This window comes from Schistocerca nitens, chromosome 2 (assembly GCF_023898315.1).
Source record: "Schistocerca nitens isolate TAMUIC-IGC-003100 chromosome 2, iqSchNite1.1, whole genome shotgun sequence".
Taxonomy (NCBI): Eukaryota; Metazoa; Arthropoda; class Insecta; order Orthoptera; family Acrididae; genus Schistocerca; species Schistocerca nitens.
This window is the reverse complement of record NC_064615.1, coordinates 251,381,637-251,400,787: the sequence shown is the minus strand read 5'-3', so window position 1 is coordinate 251,400,787 and position 19,151 is coordinate 251,381,637. Positions and strand designations below refer to the sequence as shown.

Below are 19,151 nucleotides of genomic sequence, written 5' to 3'. Positions count from 1 at the left end.
GTCTACTTTTATCGATATCAAAAGACATATTGGGTTCGTAGGGTTTCTCCACAAGTTTAATAAACACAACAGTTACCAATAACAGAGACTTTGGTTATCAATAATGTATTCTCCTTCCCTACTTACAAAACTCTGCCAACGCCGGGGTAACTTTTCGATTCCGCGACTATACAGATCACGTGGTTTTGAGGCAAAGAACTCATCGAGCCACGTTCAGAGCCCCTTTTCATGCGGAAAGTAAGTTCCTTGAAGGGTGTTCAATAGACAGCTGAAATTTGAAAATCTGAGGGTGCACGATAAGGTGAATAAGATGGGTCCGGAATGACTTCCCAACACAACTCTTGTATAGTGTTTTGTGTCAGTCTGGCAGAATGCGAACGGGCGTTAACGTGGAGTGGCATCACTTCACCCAATCTTCCTGGTCGTTCCTCTACGATTGTGTCTGCAAGACGTCTCAGTAATTGACAATAATTGCCAGCAGTGACGGTTACACCTCAGGGAAGCAATTCGTAGTACACCGTACGGTCGCTGTTCCAGCAGATGCATAACTTTATCTTTTGTGGATGCGCGCAGGTCTTCGTGCGGAGAGTTTCTGCTTTGTTTGGGCTGAACCATTCCGTTGTTTTCCTTATGTATGCGTAAATATAGGAATTGTCGGTGTTGTTGACGAACCAATTGATGACGAGCAAGCACATACGGTAAGCCGGAATTTTTGTGATCTTTGCCTGGAGCGTGCCGCAATCATATACACGATTTTTGAACATTCCCCTATTGCATGCGAATGGTGGAATGAGGGGACAATCACAGTTCATCACATTTGCTGGCTTTTGAGTGCACTGACATAGATCATTGGGGATTAACGCGTTTAAACGATCTTCTCCAAACACCGAAAGCCTTCCTGAACATGGAGAGTCATTAATGTCAAATCGATCCTCTTTAAAATTAGAAAACCATTTTCTTGCCGTGCACTGTCAAATGGTATTTTCCCCACAGAAAGTGCAAATGTTTCTGGCTGCCTCCCCTGCTACCACACCTCTGTTGAACACAAACAGAAGAATACGTCGGAAATTTTCCGATTTCTGCACTTGGCCTTCCATTTTCTAGAGTCTACAGCTGCACACACTACTTCTGCGTGACAAAACAACAACATGTAAACTCAAATAACAACAGTGAATTACAAATAAAAAAATGACAATCGATAAATTAATCCACAGCAACAGGAATACCAACATACAAAACAAAAAGACTACACACTTATGCACCAACCTAATAAATATCTATAAACTTAAAATATGTATCGTTGATTGGTTACAATATTTCTTACACGTAGCGGTATTACAGTAGCAATCCACAGCTAGAATGAACAAGTGTAATCCCTCCTGGATTACAGTTGGAGAAGTTAAACAAGACTGAGCAGGTGGTGTAGTCCATAAGGCGGCAAGGCTAGTACGTACCTGTTGTCGGGAACCCAGTGCAACAGCATCAAACAGAACACCTTGCCAAAGGGCGCGTACTGCCACACAGCGGAGTTCTGCAGGTCCGGCTTGAACACATTCAGCTCCTCGTACACGATGGTGCCGGGCAGCGCGTTGTGGAGCCTGCAGAACTCCAGGTTCTTTGTGCTGGTGTCACAGGCCACCAGCTTCGTGCAAGGTGGCAGCCGTGGGGCTAAAACCTGCCAGTACAGAACTGCACTTTAATATTTGCTCTTGTAAGCCACACTGCATGTAAATTTGAGCCGGCCGCTGTGGCCGAGCGGTTCTAGGCCCTTCAGTCCGGAACCGCGCGCCTGCTACGGTCACAGGATCGAATCCTGCCTAGGGCATGGATGTGTGTGATGTCCTTAGGTTAGTTAGGTATAAGTAGTTTATGAAACATCCCCTTTGGAAAATTATTAAATTACTATGCTGGTAAACTTCTACGTTATTTGATACAAAGACAGCTGAGTAAAACTGACGTACTCAGTCATCTCTCTACTTATTCTGATCATCACTAAACTGACACACAATAATTTTTTTTAGCGCAACGCAGTCTGACTTTCAATAATCCCTACAAAAGAATGGCCCTGACTAACAATAACCTATATCTTCCGTGAATCACTTACCTCACAAAAATCTTCATTACTCGAACTACTGCAATACAGCGAGCGCCACTACTGCCAGCTAAATAAAAGATTCAAACTACTGAAGGCACTAACTACTGATAGGCATAGTTAGCAAATGAAAGATTTTGATAGAGAACAAACAATGTATTTACCTTAATAGTGTTCAAAAGTCATAATATATATATATCAGTTCAAGACATCCGGTCTTACAAATTTCCTTTTTCTGACCGACAAACGTCCAGATCGTCCGCTCTCAAAACTCTGCCATCTCTCTCCCCACAACCACCACTGCTGGCGGCTCACCTCCAACTGCACAACGCTACGCGCTGTTCACATCCAACTGCCCAACACCACACAAGCGAATATTCCAACAATGCCAACCAGCCACAGACTGCACACAGCACAGTCAGTGATTTTCATACAGAGCTCTACGTGGCGTTACCAACATAAAAACCTGAACAGCCTACTTTCAAGTTCTATGTTTAGGGGACTTATGACCTCAGATGTTAAATCCATAGTGCTTAGAGCCATTTGAACCAGCACTTCTCTGAAAGTTACAAATGGTTAACAGGCCAGGTGAAAATAAATTCCTGCATTTTCGGCGGAATTCTTTTTAGATACTAACGAAAACAGAGTCGATAAACGTTTTTGAATGGGCACCATGCAAGTGTAGGGGTGGAGGGATCTCACTTAATATTTGCAAAAAATGTCAGTGTAGGCTTCAGTTGAGATCGGCACTTTCCCTCCAGCGCTCGCCATTTCTCCTATAGCACCTGTCCACAACTGCCACCACCACCTCTCTCCCCACACATGCCTTGCCATCTACGCATCTCCTCGCCACGGTATTCAGCACGGACTCTACCCTTTGCGCAATGTTGGAAGGCCTGGGCTGGACGAGCTGAAACCTACACGGTGTGTGACTGTAGCTGCGGTGCTCTCCATTTGGCAGCTGTCTGCCCTCTTCTCAATCTTTAACGAATCTGAACCACCGCTGGAATACCTGCCTATCAATTTGCACCTTCTCAGAAACCATTTACAAAAATGGCTCTAAGCACTGTGGGACTTAACATATGAAGTCATCAGTCCTCTAGACTTAGAACTACTTATGGTTAACTAACCTAAGGACATCACACACATCCATGCCCGAAGCAGGATTCGAACCTGTGACCGTAGCAGCAGCGCGTTTCCAGACTGAAGCGCCTAGACCGCTCGGCCACAGCCACCGGCTCAGAGATGTGTCATGAGTGGAGAATTTTGAGTAAAACCTATACATTTCTCTCGTTCCCATGTTAAAATATGCTTCTTTTGCCAAATCGCAGCATAGTTTACACAGTCTCACCACGCCAAGATGTTGTACAGATGCAGTTGTTACAGAATTCTGAAACAGTGATTTGTTAAATTTATTAAGTGAGGAAATGAAGAAAAATGAAGTCAGTATCATATGAAAAAGCACATCCTCGATAAAAAATAAATGCGTAATGTCTTGACTTATGTTGTCCCAGAACCCATATTACTTCTCGTTTCACCACCTGCCTCAAAAAAGCTTGCAGTAGAAAGATTTGTTGAGACTAGCGAAGACGAACAAGTACTCACCGCTCTTAAGGTATGTCTTTCAGAGTCCACGTCTACTGAACGTTATTTTCCATATTCGTCCATACTACCATCTCTCAAAATATAATTTTTTTAACACCCTGTATAAATAATCCGTGCTTAATCGTGAGCCCCAATTTTTTTCTTACCTTCGAAAAGGATATATCGATCTATTACTTGTCATAGGAATTTAGGGCATAGCTGTTGTGTATCAGGTTGTACTGTAAATTTGAGGACGAACAAGCCACATGCAAATCAAACAGACATATTTCCTAATGACTTAAATATATTGTTCTACATACGAAATTATGTGTCTCATTCTTTATTAAAATTCATAAACGGGTGCTATAAATGTGAAGCACTTGTTGTTAGTGATGAGTTCACTACAAGCTAGATGAACAGTGCCATAAACTTATATTTACTCAGAGTGTGCAGAGGTGCATTAAAGGAACCATGAAATTTGCCGTTTCACATTCTCGGTAAAGAATAACGATTGTTTCATACAGCTTTATCTGATGACTTTGAAAGTTCGTTCCTAAGCACCACAAATCACAGAGAAGTGTTTAAGATGCTTCTGGCAATTAAATTTGACATTCTTTCTTTTCTGAGGCACGTACCTGTAGTAGAGATGTAACAGAAATCACTTCGAAAATATGACATATTTTCGAAATATTTTCTCAAACAGTTATTCTAAAAAAAAAAAAACAATCGCCTTACAAAAAATAACAGGTGGAATTTGCTAACATTTTCAAAGCAATTCTCAATTTTCGAGTAGTAGTGTGTGTGTGTGTGTGTGTGTGTGTGTGTGTGTGTGTGTGTGTGTGTTTGTGTGTGTGTGTGAATGTGTGAATGTGTGTGTGTGTGTGTGTGTGTGTGTGTGTGTGTGTGTGTGTGTGTGTGTGTTTACAAGCTTTCTCTTCTGAATGTTTGTTTTTCTGTACCGTGTGATATAAAGTTTGTATTTTTGGCATCAGGTTGCTCGAGAGTTAAGCAAGTAACCGCGTTGGAGGTTAGCTGTGTTTAAACCTGTATTTAACTTCCATGGATAATCACAGGGAGCATGGTACGAGAGCGCTGCCTAACTTACGTTTTAACATTTTCTTTAAAAGACAGAGGTAGCCTGTTTCATCTAAAAGACGATGTTTTACTTATTTATTTTTATTTATTTAGCGTATGGCTAATACAGACATATTATGAAATTAAATTACCTATACATATGTACAAGAAACTTAAGTTTGTCTTTACAACTGAATATCCAGTCCTTCAATCCAGCGCACTGCATCTGGAGTTGGTACCAGGAAGTCCTCTTTGGCGCCGTGATAGGCTCGAATCTTGCATTCACTGACAATGTGGTGAACCGTCTGGTATGGAGCCCCGCAGTCACAAGCTGGATCAGACAGCTTCTTCCACTTAAAGAGAGCATCCCTGCACCTGCCATGGCCGGTACGGATTCTGTTGAGAGTAGTCCAGGTCTTGCGTGGTAAGTCGAATCCACTTGGAAGTTTAGCACCTGAGAAGACGTTATGCAGGTGCACATCTGTCACTGCTTCCCACCGACCTTTGCATTCTTCAAGAGGTTTGAAATTCTTAGCAACCATGTCAGCAGCGTCGCACAGAGTTGGATGGCGTGATTTCAGTCTCTTGCGATTTAAAAGTGGCAGGTCGCTATGCACGGGTAGGTTAGAATTCCTGGAGATCTTGTAGAATTCTCTCATAAGGGCAGTACATCTGCGTAGATCAGGAGGCATTATACCGGTTAACAGTGGAAGCCAATAAACTGGAGTAGATCTGATTGCGCCAGATATTATGCGCATTGTCGGATTCAGCTGGGTATCAACAAGCCTTGTATGATGACTGTTCATCCAAACAGGTGCACAGTACTCAGCACTTGAGTATACCAAGCCCAGAGCTGAAGATAGCAGGGTGGTTGCTGAAGATAGCAGGGTGGTTGCTGAAGATCCCCAGGTAGTTCCGCATAGCTTATGGAGGATGTGGTTTCGAGTCCTCAGCTTTTGAGCTAAGTTAAGGTGTTGTTTGAAGCATATTGTACGATCCAGGATGATACCAAGATATTTTGGGTTCCAATTATGAAGAAGAATTCTGCCTCTGAAAATTACTTCCAGTTTTCGTTTGCCAACCGGTTATTTAGATGGAAGCAACACACTTCTGTTTTACTCACACTGGGTTGGAGTCTCCAGATTTTGAAGTAATTATCTAATGCAGACAGGTCACTGGCTAGAATCTCTTCTGTTGTCTTCATTTCCTGGTGTTTTACGGCTAGAGCCAGGTCATCGGCATAGCAGTATTTTCTGGACGAATTGTCAGGTAGATCAGATAGATATAGGTTTAACAATAAGGGTGAGAGAACTGATCCTTGAGGCAATCCGTTCTTCAGCTTCCTCTCCTTACTTATGTTGCTTCCACTGATTACCTGGAACTTACTTATTATTAGCTAAGTAAAACAATGTAAATTGTATCACTAACTATAAAGGTAATTTGTTGTGACAAAATACGGAGTGTTTCGAAATGAATATGGGGGTTTTAAGACTTTGTAGCATTTATTACATTCAACTACTGATTATTTGCCCATTTACTAACTGTTGGTTGGCTAGTATTGGTGAGCAGCTTATTGGAGAATGGGACACCTTGAATGGTCTCTCGTTCTTGCCATCCAGATTTACAAATGAAATGACAATTTCTGAGACTGGTCTCATACAGATATGATTTTATGTGTATAGACTGAAGCAGAGAGTGAAAAAATGTACCAAGACCGGGAATTGAACCTGGGTCTCCTGTATGCTAGGCAACTATGTTAGCCACTATAACACCTTGATACAGCTGCTCACACAACTGTACCGATTAGCTTGGCACACCCCCCTACCCAACCAAAACTCTCGTTGTTCTGGAATAGCACCTCAGCATCGAACATAAATGGAGGACCAAGCCTGAAACGCAGGTGCAGTCTATATACATAAAATCATGTCTGTATGAAACCAGTAAAGACTCTGAAATTGTGTCATTTCATTTGCCCATGCCATGGGATATCTAGTTTCAGCCCTTGAGGTTGAAATTTGTAATGAACCCATCAATGCCGTTTCTAATTTGCCCCTCCCCCATTCACCAGGATAAGATGGAAGATGCACAGTTTATCAAAATGGTTAACTTTTTCAGAAATTTCATTCCAGACTTTGCTCAACTAGCTGCCTACTTAAACCAACTTCGTCGTACGAGAGAGCAGTTTCAGTAGTCAGCTCTTGGTAAATGGAAATAGGCTCTCAGTAATGCCCTCATGCTAGCCATTATAGATTTTCAGCAGCAATTTACTATCCAGACTGATGCCTCCGGTTCTTGAGTTGCTGCAGTCCTGTTTCAAGAATAGGATGCTGAACATGAGCCAGTCATGTATCCTACTCTTGGCAGAAGAGGTTAAATACTCCACATACAAGTTTGAAGCACTGGCAGCTTTATGTTACCTGGAAAAAATGAATTTCTATATGGAGCTAAGTTGGGTATTGGCTAAGCGCCGCATGATTGGCAGAATAACATGCTGGACAGTTCGAATTTCAGCTTTCCACTTTGCCGTAAAACCCACAAAGGATTCTGACAACCATCTAGCCGATTGCTGAGTCGAATGTTTAGTGTGCATCAGGAATCTTCTCAGATCATAGAATCAGGTGTCCGCCTGCTTAGCTGAGTGGTAAAGTGTTTGCCTACCATGCAGTGGGCCCAGGTTCGATTCCCAGCTGGGTTGGGGATTTTTTCCGCTCATGGAGACTGGGTGTTGCGTTGTCTTCATTAGCCTTTCATCATCATCACCGACGCGCAAGTCGCCCAATGTGGTGTCGACTGAAATAAGACTTGCGATCCGGCAGCTGAAACTTCCCCATTTGGGGTCTCCCAGTCAACAGTGCCACATGATCATTTTCATGTTATCAGGTTATAATCTTCAATGTAGTGCAGCTATACTACCTGATATTCCATCAGTTTTCTCGAATTTGAAGAACCGGCAGGAACAGGATCAAACGCTCAGGAGTATTCCTTATTGGGAAGCAAGTAGCTGGGCGTCATCTTAACAAAGGTCCTTATGTCATTGTACACACTACACTGGGAAGTTAAAGATTTGTCTCCCTAAAGAGTGAAACCCAGCTGTATTTAAGTACTTTCATTACTCATGTGGGGCTCATTTGGATACTTTTAAGATCTTAATGAATATAAAAGTGCGCCTTACTTGGCCATTCCTTAACTCAGACGTCAGATAGTTAAAAAATTAGAAAAGGAGTGTCAGGAACATCAGTATGCTCAACCCGATTCCAATTCACATCGTGGCTTCTTCATTCTACTGTGGAGAAGAAGCTGTTGGAGCATTTTTCGTGGTTTATTTAAGACAGTTTTCATGCAATAAGAGTGACAATAGGTATAATTTTGATGCAGTGGATGCTTTCACACAGTTTGTGTGTCTTGTCCCATGCACCTACTTTCGCTTCTACAAAATTTAGGAAATTCTATTTTGGTTGCTCCATATCGTATATCATCACCATCCCAAACTATTCTCAGCCATCATTCACTAAACATATTAATCAGAACCTTAAATAAGCGCTGATTATTTATCGTTGCCAGTCTCAGAGTAACTGTGATAGATCCATCAACTGGCTTAATTTTGTTTCTAATTTTGCTATGCATGATGTGCATATGACCACACTTGCAAAATTAATGCTCGCATAGATGACTAAATCTCAATATCAAACCTTTCGTCTGCCAATGACCTCTTGCCTGAAAAAATTGATCCTTACACCATTAAAAGACACTGGAGCAAGACGATTAAAAACATTAATATTCCACATAGGCAGGAAGTTCAGACGTCTAACGACAATAGGTGGCCTACACCATTACGGAGTGGGGAGACCCTTTTCATAAAGAATTTCTGAGCTAAGAGCAAGAAAGCAGGAAAAAATTCTGCTAAGATATTGTTGCATTTTGTTGGACTTTGCTAGATTCTAAAGTTACCCACACCAGTTAGTCTCTCAGTTAAAAATTTTGTTACTGATACACATCAAAGGGTTCACACTTAGTCAGGTCAAAGTTAGGGTTCCTTCTAATGATTGTGTGTTCAGAGTGCTCAATTAAAAAGAAGAAGAAGGAAAGTCACTCAGATCAATTATTCCCGATCTCTCCTCCCCCCCCCCACCCCCTGGTCGTCCTTTAGGAGGGAAGGATTGACCCATGTAGTGCTTTGTGAATTAAAAAACAAGGTTTGATCTCTTTAACTGTGTAGGTAAATAAGCACCTCCTTTGCTTCCAACCAGAAGACAGGCACGCTCTCCACCATGCTGGCTCAGTAGCATTGTACATGAGCTTGCCTTCAGTCATTTACCACTGATAACTGCAGTATGGCCATCAAACGACAAGCGCTGTCTGCCATGTGGCATGTGGATACTATGAGCATTTGGTGAAGCTGAATATGAGTTTGATCGGGTGTGTTTCCTTATTCTACCAACATACATACTAGATTCAGTGGAACACGCCCTTGGAGCTTTGTCTTTTAATTGTGTCTACTGAATTGATACGCAAAGCGTGACTAGTGAGTCATAGTTACTGGTGCTTGTTGAACTTAATTGGTGAGTACCTTTTATGTGGACTGTACAGACAGTTGTTTGCAGCTATCTGCTGTGTCATAGGATTCTTTACACTATGTATATTGTATTTCTTTAAGCTTGAGTTAACCCCAATTTCATTTCAAAAGCTTACCAATTCCAGCTTGTTTAACTTACATTGCTAAAATTGTTTATGTCACTGTTATTAGGGATGTGCTGTCTACGTCTTGTCTATTGGGTTTCAGCATTATTGTTAATTTATGAATTTTATATGTGCTGGTTACGTGTAATTTATTTTGCACTCAGGATTAATGCAAGTTCAGTGTTACTATCTGTTGTTGTAGTTTAAGCCACTTTCACATTGTAGTTTAAATTTTATTTATACATTCTTTTATAGAATTACCTTCAGTTATAACAACTTAAAATCAATAGATGTGCGTTGGTATATTCTCTCTTGGCTGAGATTTGCGTTTTACCCAATTCCATGTTTGCCTGTTTGTTGCTAGTCTCAGGCTCTTTAATCGAACAAGTGCCACTTCTTTATGAGAGTATGGATAATGCACCTCTGATTTAGATATTTTAAAGAAATTATTCAGATAGTGAAGGCAGACGAAAATTTAGTAGTTATGGGTGACTGGTATACGATAGTAGGAAAAGGAAGAGAAGGAAACGTAGTAGATGAATATGGATTGGGGGTAAGAAACGAACGAGGAAGCCGCTTGGTAGAATTTTGCACAGAGCATAACTTAATCATACCTAACACTTGGTATTCAAGAAACGTAAAAGAAGGTTGTATACATGGAAGAACCCTGGAGATACTAAAAGGTATCAGATAGATTATATAATGGTAAGACAGAGATTTAGGAACCAGGTTTTAAATTGTAAGACATTTCCAGGAGCAGATGTGGACTCTGACCATAATCTATTGGTTATGACCTGTAGATTAAAACTGAAGAAACTGCAAAAAGGTGGGAATTTAAGGAGATGGAACCTGGATAAACTGAAAGAACCAGAGGTTGTACAGAGTTTCAGGGAGAGCATAAGGGAAAAATCGACAAGAATGAGGGAAGAAATACCGTAGAAGAAGAATGGGTAGTTTTGAGGGATGAAGTAGTGAAGACAGCAGAGGATCAAGTAGGTGAAAAGACGAGGGCTAGTAGAAATCCTTGGGTAACAGAAGAAATAATGAATTTAATTTATGAAAGAAGAAAATATAAAAATGCAGTAAATGAAGCAGGAAAAAAGGAATACAAACGTTTCAAAAATGAGATCGACAGGAAGTGCAAAATGCCTAAGCAGGGATAGCTAGAGGATAAATGTAAGGATTAGAGGCATATCTCACTAGGGGTAAGATAGATACTGCCTACAGGAACCACTTGTAAGAATATCAAGAGCTCAGATGGAAACCCAGTTCTAAGCAAAGAAGGGAAAGCAGAAAGGTGGAAGGAGTATATAGAGGGTCTATACAAGGGCGATGTACTCGAGGACAATATTATGGAAATGGAAGAGGATGTAGATGAAGATGAAGTGGGAAATATGATACTGTGTGAAGAGTTTGACAGAGCACTGAAAGACCTAATTCGAAACAAGGCCCCAAGAGTGCATAACATTCCATTAGAACTACTGACAGCGTTGGGAGAGCCAGTACGGACAAAACTCTGCCATCTGATGAGCAAAATGTATGAGACAGGCGAAATACACTCAGACTTCAAGAAGAATATAATAATACCAATCCCAAAGAAAGCAGGTGTTGACAGATGTGAAAATTACCGAACTATCAGTTTAATAAGTCACGGCTGCAAAATACTAACGCGTATTCTTTACAGACGAATGGAAAAACTGGTAGAAGCCGAACTCGGGTAAGATCAGTTTGGATTCCGTAGAAATGTTGGAACACGTGAGGCAGTACTGACCCTACGACTTATCTTGGAAGCTATATTAAGGAAAGGCAAACCTACGTTTCAAGCATTTGTAGACTTAGAGAAAGCTTTTGACAATTTTGACTGGCATACTCTCAAATTCTGAATATGGCGGGGGTAAAATAGAGAGAGCGAAAGCTTATTTACAATTTGTACAGAAATCAGTTGGCAGTTGTAAGAGTCGAGGGACATGAAAGGGAAGCAGTGGTTGGGAAGGGAGTGACACAGGGTTGTAGCCTCTCCCCGATGTTATACAATATGTATATTGAGCAAGCAGTAAAGGAAACAAAAGAAAAATTCGGAGTAGGTATTAAAATCCATGGAGAAGAAATAAAAACAGTAAGGTTCGCCGATGACATTGTAATTCTGTCAGAGGCAGCAAAGGACTTGGAAGAGCAGTTGAACCTACATCCTTCTGAATATGCTTATCGTATTCATCTCTTGGTCTAACTCTACCATTTTTACCCTCCACGCTGCACTCCAATACTAAATTGGTGATCCCTTGATGCCTCAGAATACGTCCTACGAACCGATCCCTTCTTCTAGTCAAGTTGTGCCACAAATTTCTCTTCTCACCAATTCAGGGGATAGTAACTGTTCTCGAAAGAACAGATACCATTGATGACAGTGCAGCTTCTCTAGGATAAACGATAATTAAATGAAACCCTCAGCTGCCGACAGGTGTTGTTGATTTACCTCGATGGGGACAGCTGAAAGTAAGTGCACCGACTGGGACTCGAACCCTGGATCTCCAGCTTACATTACATACACCCCATCGATCTGAGCTAAAGAGGACGCAGATAATCAACGCGACTGCAGGGAATTATATATATATATAAAGGCTACCCAGCCATTGACCTTTGTCTGTGAATGGGCATAGGTTACCCGAACTCTTCCGGGAATCGTCACTTTAATTTGCGCTAGTAATGAGTGGATCTGGTATTAGGTACATTACGTATGTAGATTGTGGACAGTTTGGAATGTGGGTCTCACGGGAAGCGTGCAAGGAATAAGATCCTGCAGTCGCCCTATTTATCGTGTCCTTGGTGGCTCAGATAGATAGAGCGTTTGCCGTGAAAGCAGTAGATCTCGGGTTCGAGGCCCGGTCGGGGCACACATTTTCAGCTGTCCCCATCGAGGTATATCAAAAATACCTCTCGCCACCTGAGGGTTTCATTCAATTATCACATGTTCTTTTGTTTTCTTTACTGCTAGCTTAGTATACAGATTGAACAACATCGGGGTAACCACTGCTTCCCTTTCACGTTCCTCGACTCTTATAACTACCATCTGGTTTCTGTACAAATTGTAAATAACTTTTCCCTCCCTGTATTTTACCCCTGCCATCTTCAGAATTTGAAAGAGAATATTCCAGTCAACATTGTCAAAAGCTTTCTCTCAGTCTACAAATGCTAGAAACGTAGGTTTGCATTTCCATAAGCTATCTTCTAAGACAAGTCGAACGGTCAGTATTGCCTCACGTGTTCCAACATTTCTACGGAATCCAAACTGATCTTACCCGAGTTCGGCTTCTACCAGCTTTTCCATTCATCTGTAAAGAATTCACATTAGTATTTTGCAGCCGTGACTTATTAAACTGATAGTTCGGTAATTTTCACATCTGTCAATACCTGCTTTCTTTGTGATTGGAATTATTATATTCTTCTTGAAGTCTGATGGTATTTCGCCTGCCTCATTCATCTTGCTCACCAGATGGTAGAGTTTTGTCCGGACTGGCTCTCCCAAGGCCGTCAGTAGTTCTAATCGAATGTTGTCTACTCCCGGGGACTTGTTTCGACTTAGGTCATTCAGTGCTCTATCAAACTCTTCATGCAGTATCATATCTCCCATTTCATCTTCATCTACATCCTCTTCCATTTCCATAACATTGTCCTCGAGTACATCGCCCTTGTATAGACCCTCTATATACTCCTTCCACCTGTCTGCTTTCCCTTCTTTGCTTATGACTGGTTTTCCATCTGAGCTCTTGATACTCATAAAAGTGTTCTCTTTTCTCCAAAGCTCTCTTTAATTTTCCTGTAGGCAGTATCTATCTTACCCCTAGTGAGATAAGCCTCTACATCCTTACATTTGTCCTCTAGCCATCCCTGCTTAAGCATTTTGCACTTCCTGTTGATCTCATTTTTGAGACGTTTGTATTCCTTTTTGCCTGCTTCATTTACTGCATTTTTATATTTTCTTCTTTCATCGATTAAATTCAATATTTCTACTAGGCATCGTCTTTTTACCTACTAGATCCTCTGCTGCCTTCACTACTTCATCTCTCAAAGGTACCCATTCTTCTTCTACTGTATTTCTTCCCCCCATTCCTGTCAATTGTTCCCTTATGCTCTCCCTGAATTTCTGTACAACCTCTGGTTCTTTCAGTTTATCCAGGTCCCATCTCCTGAACTTCCCGCCTTTTTGCAGTTTCTTCAGTTGTAATCTACAGTTCATAACCAATAGATTGTGGTCAGAGTCCAAATCTGCCCCTGGAAATGTATTACAATTTAAAACCTGGTTCCTAAATCTCTGTCTTACCATTATATAATCTATCTGAAACCTTCCAGTATCTCCAGACCTCTTCCATGTATACAACCTCTTTCATGATTCTTGAACCAAGTGTTAACTATGATTAAGTTATGCTCTGTGCAAAATTCTACCAGGTGGCTTCCTCTTTCATTTCTTACCCCCATTTCATATTAATCTACTACGTTTCCTTCTCTTCCGTTTCCTACTGTCGAATTCCAGTCACCCACGACTACTAAATTTTCGTCTCCCTTCACTATCTGAATAATCTCTTTTATCTCATCACACATTTCATTAATCTCTTCGTTATCTGCGGAGCTAGTTAACATATAAACTTGTACTACAGTGGTAGGGATGGGCTCGTGTCTATCTTGGCCACAATAATGCGTTCACTATGCTGATTTTAATAGTTTACCCACACTCTAACTTTTTGTTCATTATTTTCCTATTCATTATTAAACCTACTCCTGCAATACCCCTATTTAATTTTGTGTTTGCCGGCCGTGGTGGTCTAGCGGTTCTAGGCGCTCAGTCCGGAACCGCGAGACTGCTGCGGTCGCAGGTTCGAATCCTGCCTCGGGCATGGATGTGTGTGATGCCCTTAGGTTAGTTAGGTTTAAGTAGTTCTAAGTTCTAGGGGACTGTTGACCACAGATGTTAAGTCCCATAGTTCTCAGAGCCATTTGAACCAATTTTGTGTTTATAACCCTATATTCACTTGACAGGAAGTCTTGTTTCTCCTGCCACCGAACTTAACTAATTCCCACTATATCTAACTTTAACCTATCCATTTCCCTTTTTAAATTTTCTAACCTACTTTCGCGATTAAGGGATCTGACATTCCACGCTCCGATCCGTAGAACGACAGTTTTCTTTATCCTGATAACAATGTCCTCCTGAGTACTCCACGCCCGGAGATCGGAATGGGGGACTATTTTACCTCCGGAATATTTTACCCAAGAGGACGCCATCATCATTTAGCCATACAGTAAAGCTGAATGCCCTTGGGAAAAATTACGGATGTAGTTTCCCCTTGCTTTCAGCCATTCCCAGTACCAGCACAGCAAGCTCGTTTTGGTTAGTGTTACAAGGCCAGATCAGTCAATCATCCAGACTGTTGCCCTTGCAACTACTGAAAAGACTGCTACCCCTCTTCAGGAACCACTCAACACATACCCCTCCGTTGTGGTTGCACCTACTGTACGGCTATCTGTAGCGCTGAGGCACGCAAGCCTCCCCTCCAACGCCAAGATCCATAGTTCATGGGGCGAGAGGGGTGGGGGGACTCAAGAAGTAAACTATTATACTCAGGAATAACAGTTTACTAAAATGTAGGGATCCAAATAATTAACATTGGGTGGTGTGTATACCAGATGATCTTGTAGGTAAGCTGATTTGCTATACTCATCTCAGTTAGGTATCTTCTGGATCTAAGAAGTTCTTTCTTAAGCTGTGTGACAGATCTTGCTTCATTAACATGGAGCGGAGAATTCATCGAGCTCTAGCTTCATGTAAACAATGTCAAAAGGCGAAACTGCCAACATTGTGCCATCATGCTCCTCTATTTTCCATCATTCATTCAAATTTAAAGGAACTTTCTGCTTTTGACCTCTTCGTCCCTTTCCCAAGAACTAGCAAGTGTTTCTCATACATTTTTGCTTTTGTGCAACTAACATCAAAATCTGTCACTGAAACTCTCAAGATATTGCAGATTCTAAGTGTCATTTATTTCTCTTCTATTCAATTAATACACATCTTTCTTGGTTCAGACAATTCTTCCTGTACTGTAACGTCTAACTAAGCATTCTTTCTGTTATGTTACGACATGGATTTCCTGTTAATATGGTTATTTTGATTCTTTGGATAGGTAATAATTATAATTTTATGAAAATCTTTGTAGTGATAAATGTGCTGTGTAAAACGGGGCTGACACAAGAACAGGGAGGGAGCGAGTGCCATATCGATTGTGAGACAGTCGGACAGTGCGAGGCAGAACGCCGGTGCAAGTATACGGGTATGCACTGAGTAGCAAGTTACTGTCGCATCTGAGAAAAAATGTGCGCCACACACTGCCGAACACTTTTTCCCCAAATACACCATATATTAATACTGATATTGACATTGTGAAAAGAAAATGTTAAACTGTTTCAAGTGGTGTGAACCTCGTGGAGTGCTGGAAACTGAATTGGCAATGCAAATGCAGATAAGCAATGAGTGTTGTCTGCTGGATTAAACTGATTTCTGTGGCATGAGATACAAAAACTAATGTTTTCTGAAATCTTTCATTTGCAACATAGTGAGGTTTCTTGCTCATTAAAATATTAATGGTCGATATCAGAACAGCTAAGCTATTAGCCACATACAACAGTTAATCACTAGATGGTGAATTCACGAAAGTGATACGTAGGGCAAAACGGAGAAGCTGTAACTTGATGATCTGTGACTTGAAATGAATTGTACAGTCTTTCAGAAACTGTATCAAAGAACCACTGAATATTTGGGTAATAAACCGATCTATATTCCACATCACAACCATCACAAACTGTGAGAACACATATTTGACATTGTACGAATTCTACCTGTAATATGCAGGTCCTTTTCATGCCTTGTTAATAACTGCAGGATGTCTACAATATGAAGTCTAGTTTCATTTTGTCTTGGTTAACTCTGCTTAACTCCTGTTTTTATTATTCCGTTGCACGTTATAAAAGTTATCGCCCCTCCGACATTTAAATAATTTCAGTCATATAGCGTATATTCACATATGTGCCAGATTCAATATAAAGAGGTAAAATATCACGGAAAGAAGCCGGTGCATCTACTCTTATGAACTCCGAAACTGAAGTACAAGTAGGAGTGGAGGCTTTCAAACTTCCGTAATATCAGGAGAAACACAAAGTATTCTAAACTATACAGGGCATTTCACAATTCATGTTTCACACTTCTAGAGTTTCTAGAGAGGAATTAGTAGATGAAGTTTTACACTGAAACCAGTGTCCGGAAACGTAACACAACGATACTACAGAGAACATGTAAATGTACATACATTATGTGATCAAAAGTATCCAGACACTACCAAAAAACATACGTTTTTCATATTAGGTGCATTGTGCTACCAGGTACTCCGTATCAGCGTAATCATTAGACATCGTGAGGGAGCAGAATGGATTTCCAATGTGGTCGGGTGATTGGTGTCACGGATGTCATACGTCTGTACGCAAAATTTCCACTCTCCTTAACATCCCTAGGTCCACTGTTTCCGATGTGATAGAGAAGTGGAAACGTGAAGGGACACGTACATCACAAAAGCGTACAGGTCGACCTCGTCTGTTGACTGACAGAGACCGCCGACAGTTGAAGAGGGTCGTAATGTGTAATAGGCAGACATGTCTAGAACATCAAACAGGAATTCCAAACTGCAACAGGATCCACTGCAAGTACTATGACAGTTAGGCGTGAGTGAGAAAACTTGGATTTCGTGGTCGAGCGGCTGCTCATAAGCCACATATCACGCCGGTAAATGCCAAACGACGCCTCGCTTGGTGTAGGGAGCGTAAACATTGGTCGATTGAACAGTGAAAAAACATTGTGTGGAGTGACGAATCACGGTACACAATGTGGCGAATGCCCGCTGAACATCATCCGCCATTGTGTGTAGTTCCAACAGTAAAATTCGGAGGCGGTATTGTTATGATGTGGTCGTGCTTTTCATGGAGGGGTCTTGCACCCCTTGTTGTTTTGCGCGGCACTATCACAGCATAGGAGTACATTGAAGTTTTAAGCACCTTCTTGCTTCCCACTGTTGAAGAACAGTTCGGGGATGACGATTGCATCTTTGAACACGATCGAGCACCTGTTCATAATGCACGGCCTGTGGAGGAGTGGTTACACGACAACAACATCCCTGTAATTGACTGGCCTGCAGAGTCCTGACCTGAATCCTACAAAAAACCTTTGGGATGTTTTGGAACGCCGACTTCGTGCCAGGCCTCACCGACCGACATCGTTACCTCTCCTCAGTGCAGTACTTCGCGAAGAATGTGTTGCCATTCCCTAAGAAACCTTCCAGCACCTGATTGAACGTATGCCTGCGAGAGTGGAAGCTGTCATCAACGCTAAGGGTGGGCCAACACCATGTTGAATTTCAGCATTACTGATGGAGGGCGCCACGAACTTGTAAGTTATTTTCAGCCAGGTGTCCGGATATTTTTGATCACATAGTGTAAATACAATGTGATTTCTTGATGTCGTTACAAACTTTCTAGGATGGTGGAGAAGGATATACGTATCAATTTGAGGTAAGGGTCCCTGTACCGGAAACAAACGAATCGAATGTTACAGGCGGAAACTGTTCTGTTACCTCTGACAGTGTAATACAGGTGCCGGTACTGCTGTTGATAAGGTTGTAGTGTAGGTAACTTTCAGACCGGTAGTATGGATCAAAATAAGAAAAAATGTTAGTAAAAGTGGGCTCAAAAATGCATACCTTAACAGCTATGAGCTTTTGTTCAGTAAAGGAAATGTGTTCCACACTATCGAATTTGAACAAGTGATCGTACTATACTTATAATAATAATAAACACTACGCGAAGTTTTTGCTATTATTAAAACTGTTCTAAACACCTCAGACTTCATATGAAGCCATAGGCCTACAAAAAAAAAAAAAAAAAAAAAAAAAAAGTTGTCCACAGTAGCTGCGGATTTGAGAACCTACTGAATGGGAGATCGATGTTGGAACTAAACACAGATGTATTTACTAGCCTGTTTCTACTATTTATGCTTATTATCGTGTAGTTATTCGTATCCAAGATGAGCAGCCATTTACTTTGGCAAGTGTATTCATTTTTCTACTTCGATCTGGATTTCCTTGAGCGACTACACTTCCCAGAAGACAACGGAGTTGCCTACTATTTGGCACGTCTGACTGGATGGTAATGTTGCCAGGACTGAAACGCTGTACCCACCTTCCTGGCGACGTCACCGGTCCCGCAGCCAACCTCCAGCAGTGGCAGCGGCCTCTTCGGCCAAGTGAGATCTGACCACAGGGCGTCAATCTGTTTTGCGGCTATCAGCGTAAGGGATGCGCAGGCGAGATTATACACGTCTGGCTTATCCACGCTGATTATGTACACATCTTGCTTATCCATGCTGATGAGGTGTCTATGTTCCTCACAGCCAGGAGCAAGATGCTGATGCCTGAAAAAAATATTTTTTTGGAGATATCTCGCTTCTCTTCAGCCACATGCTAGTGGAAAGATATAATTAGATAACGATCGCTATTTTTGGAAGTGATCTTTAATCCAGGAACTGTGGATACAGACTACAGCTTTCTGCTATATTCATTCCTTAATGAAATTCGTCATAAATAATATCCTTTAGGCAAAAAAACGACGCACCACGGTGGAATTACCCGAGTTA

The 19,151-nt window shown here is 41.4% G+C and overlaps 1 protein-coding gene across 1 annotated transcript in view; it reads right to left on the bottom strand.

Moving 5' to 3' along the window:
• Positions 1 to 18,880, bottom strand: part of LOC126234958 (juvenile hormone acid O-methyltransferase-like) — a 44,026-nt gene extending 25,146 nt beyond the window's left edge. The window contains exons 1-2 of the mRNA XM_049943696.1: positions 18,698 to 18,880; positions 1,455 to 1,675 (exon numbers count right to left, since the gene is read on the bottom strand). Of these exons, the coding sequence (XP_049799653.1) occupies positions 1,455 to 1,675; positions 18,698 to 18,880 (404 nt within the window). The remainder of the gene's footprint in view (positions 1 to 1,454; positions 1,676 to 18,697) is intronic.
• Between the last annotated feature and the right edge of the window lie 271 nt (positions 18,881 to 19,151).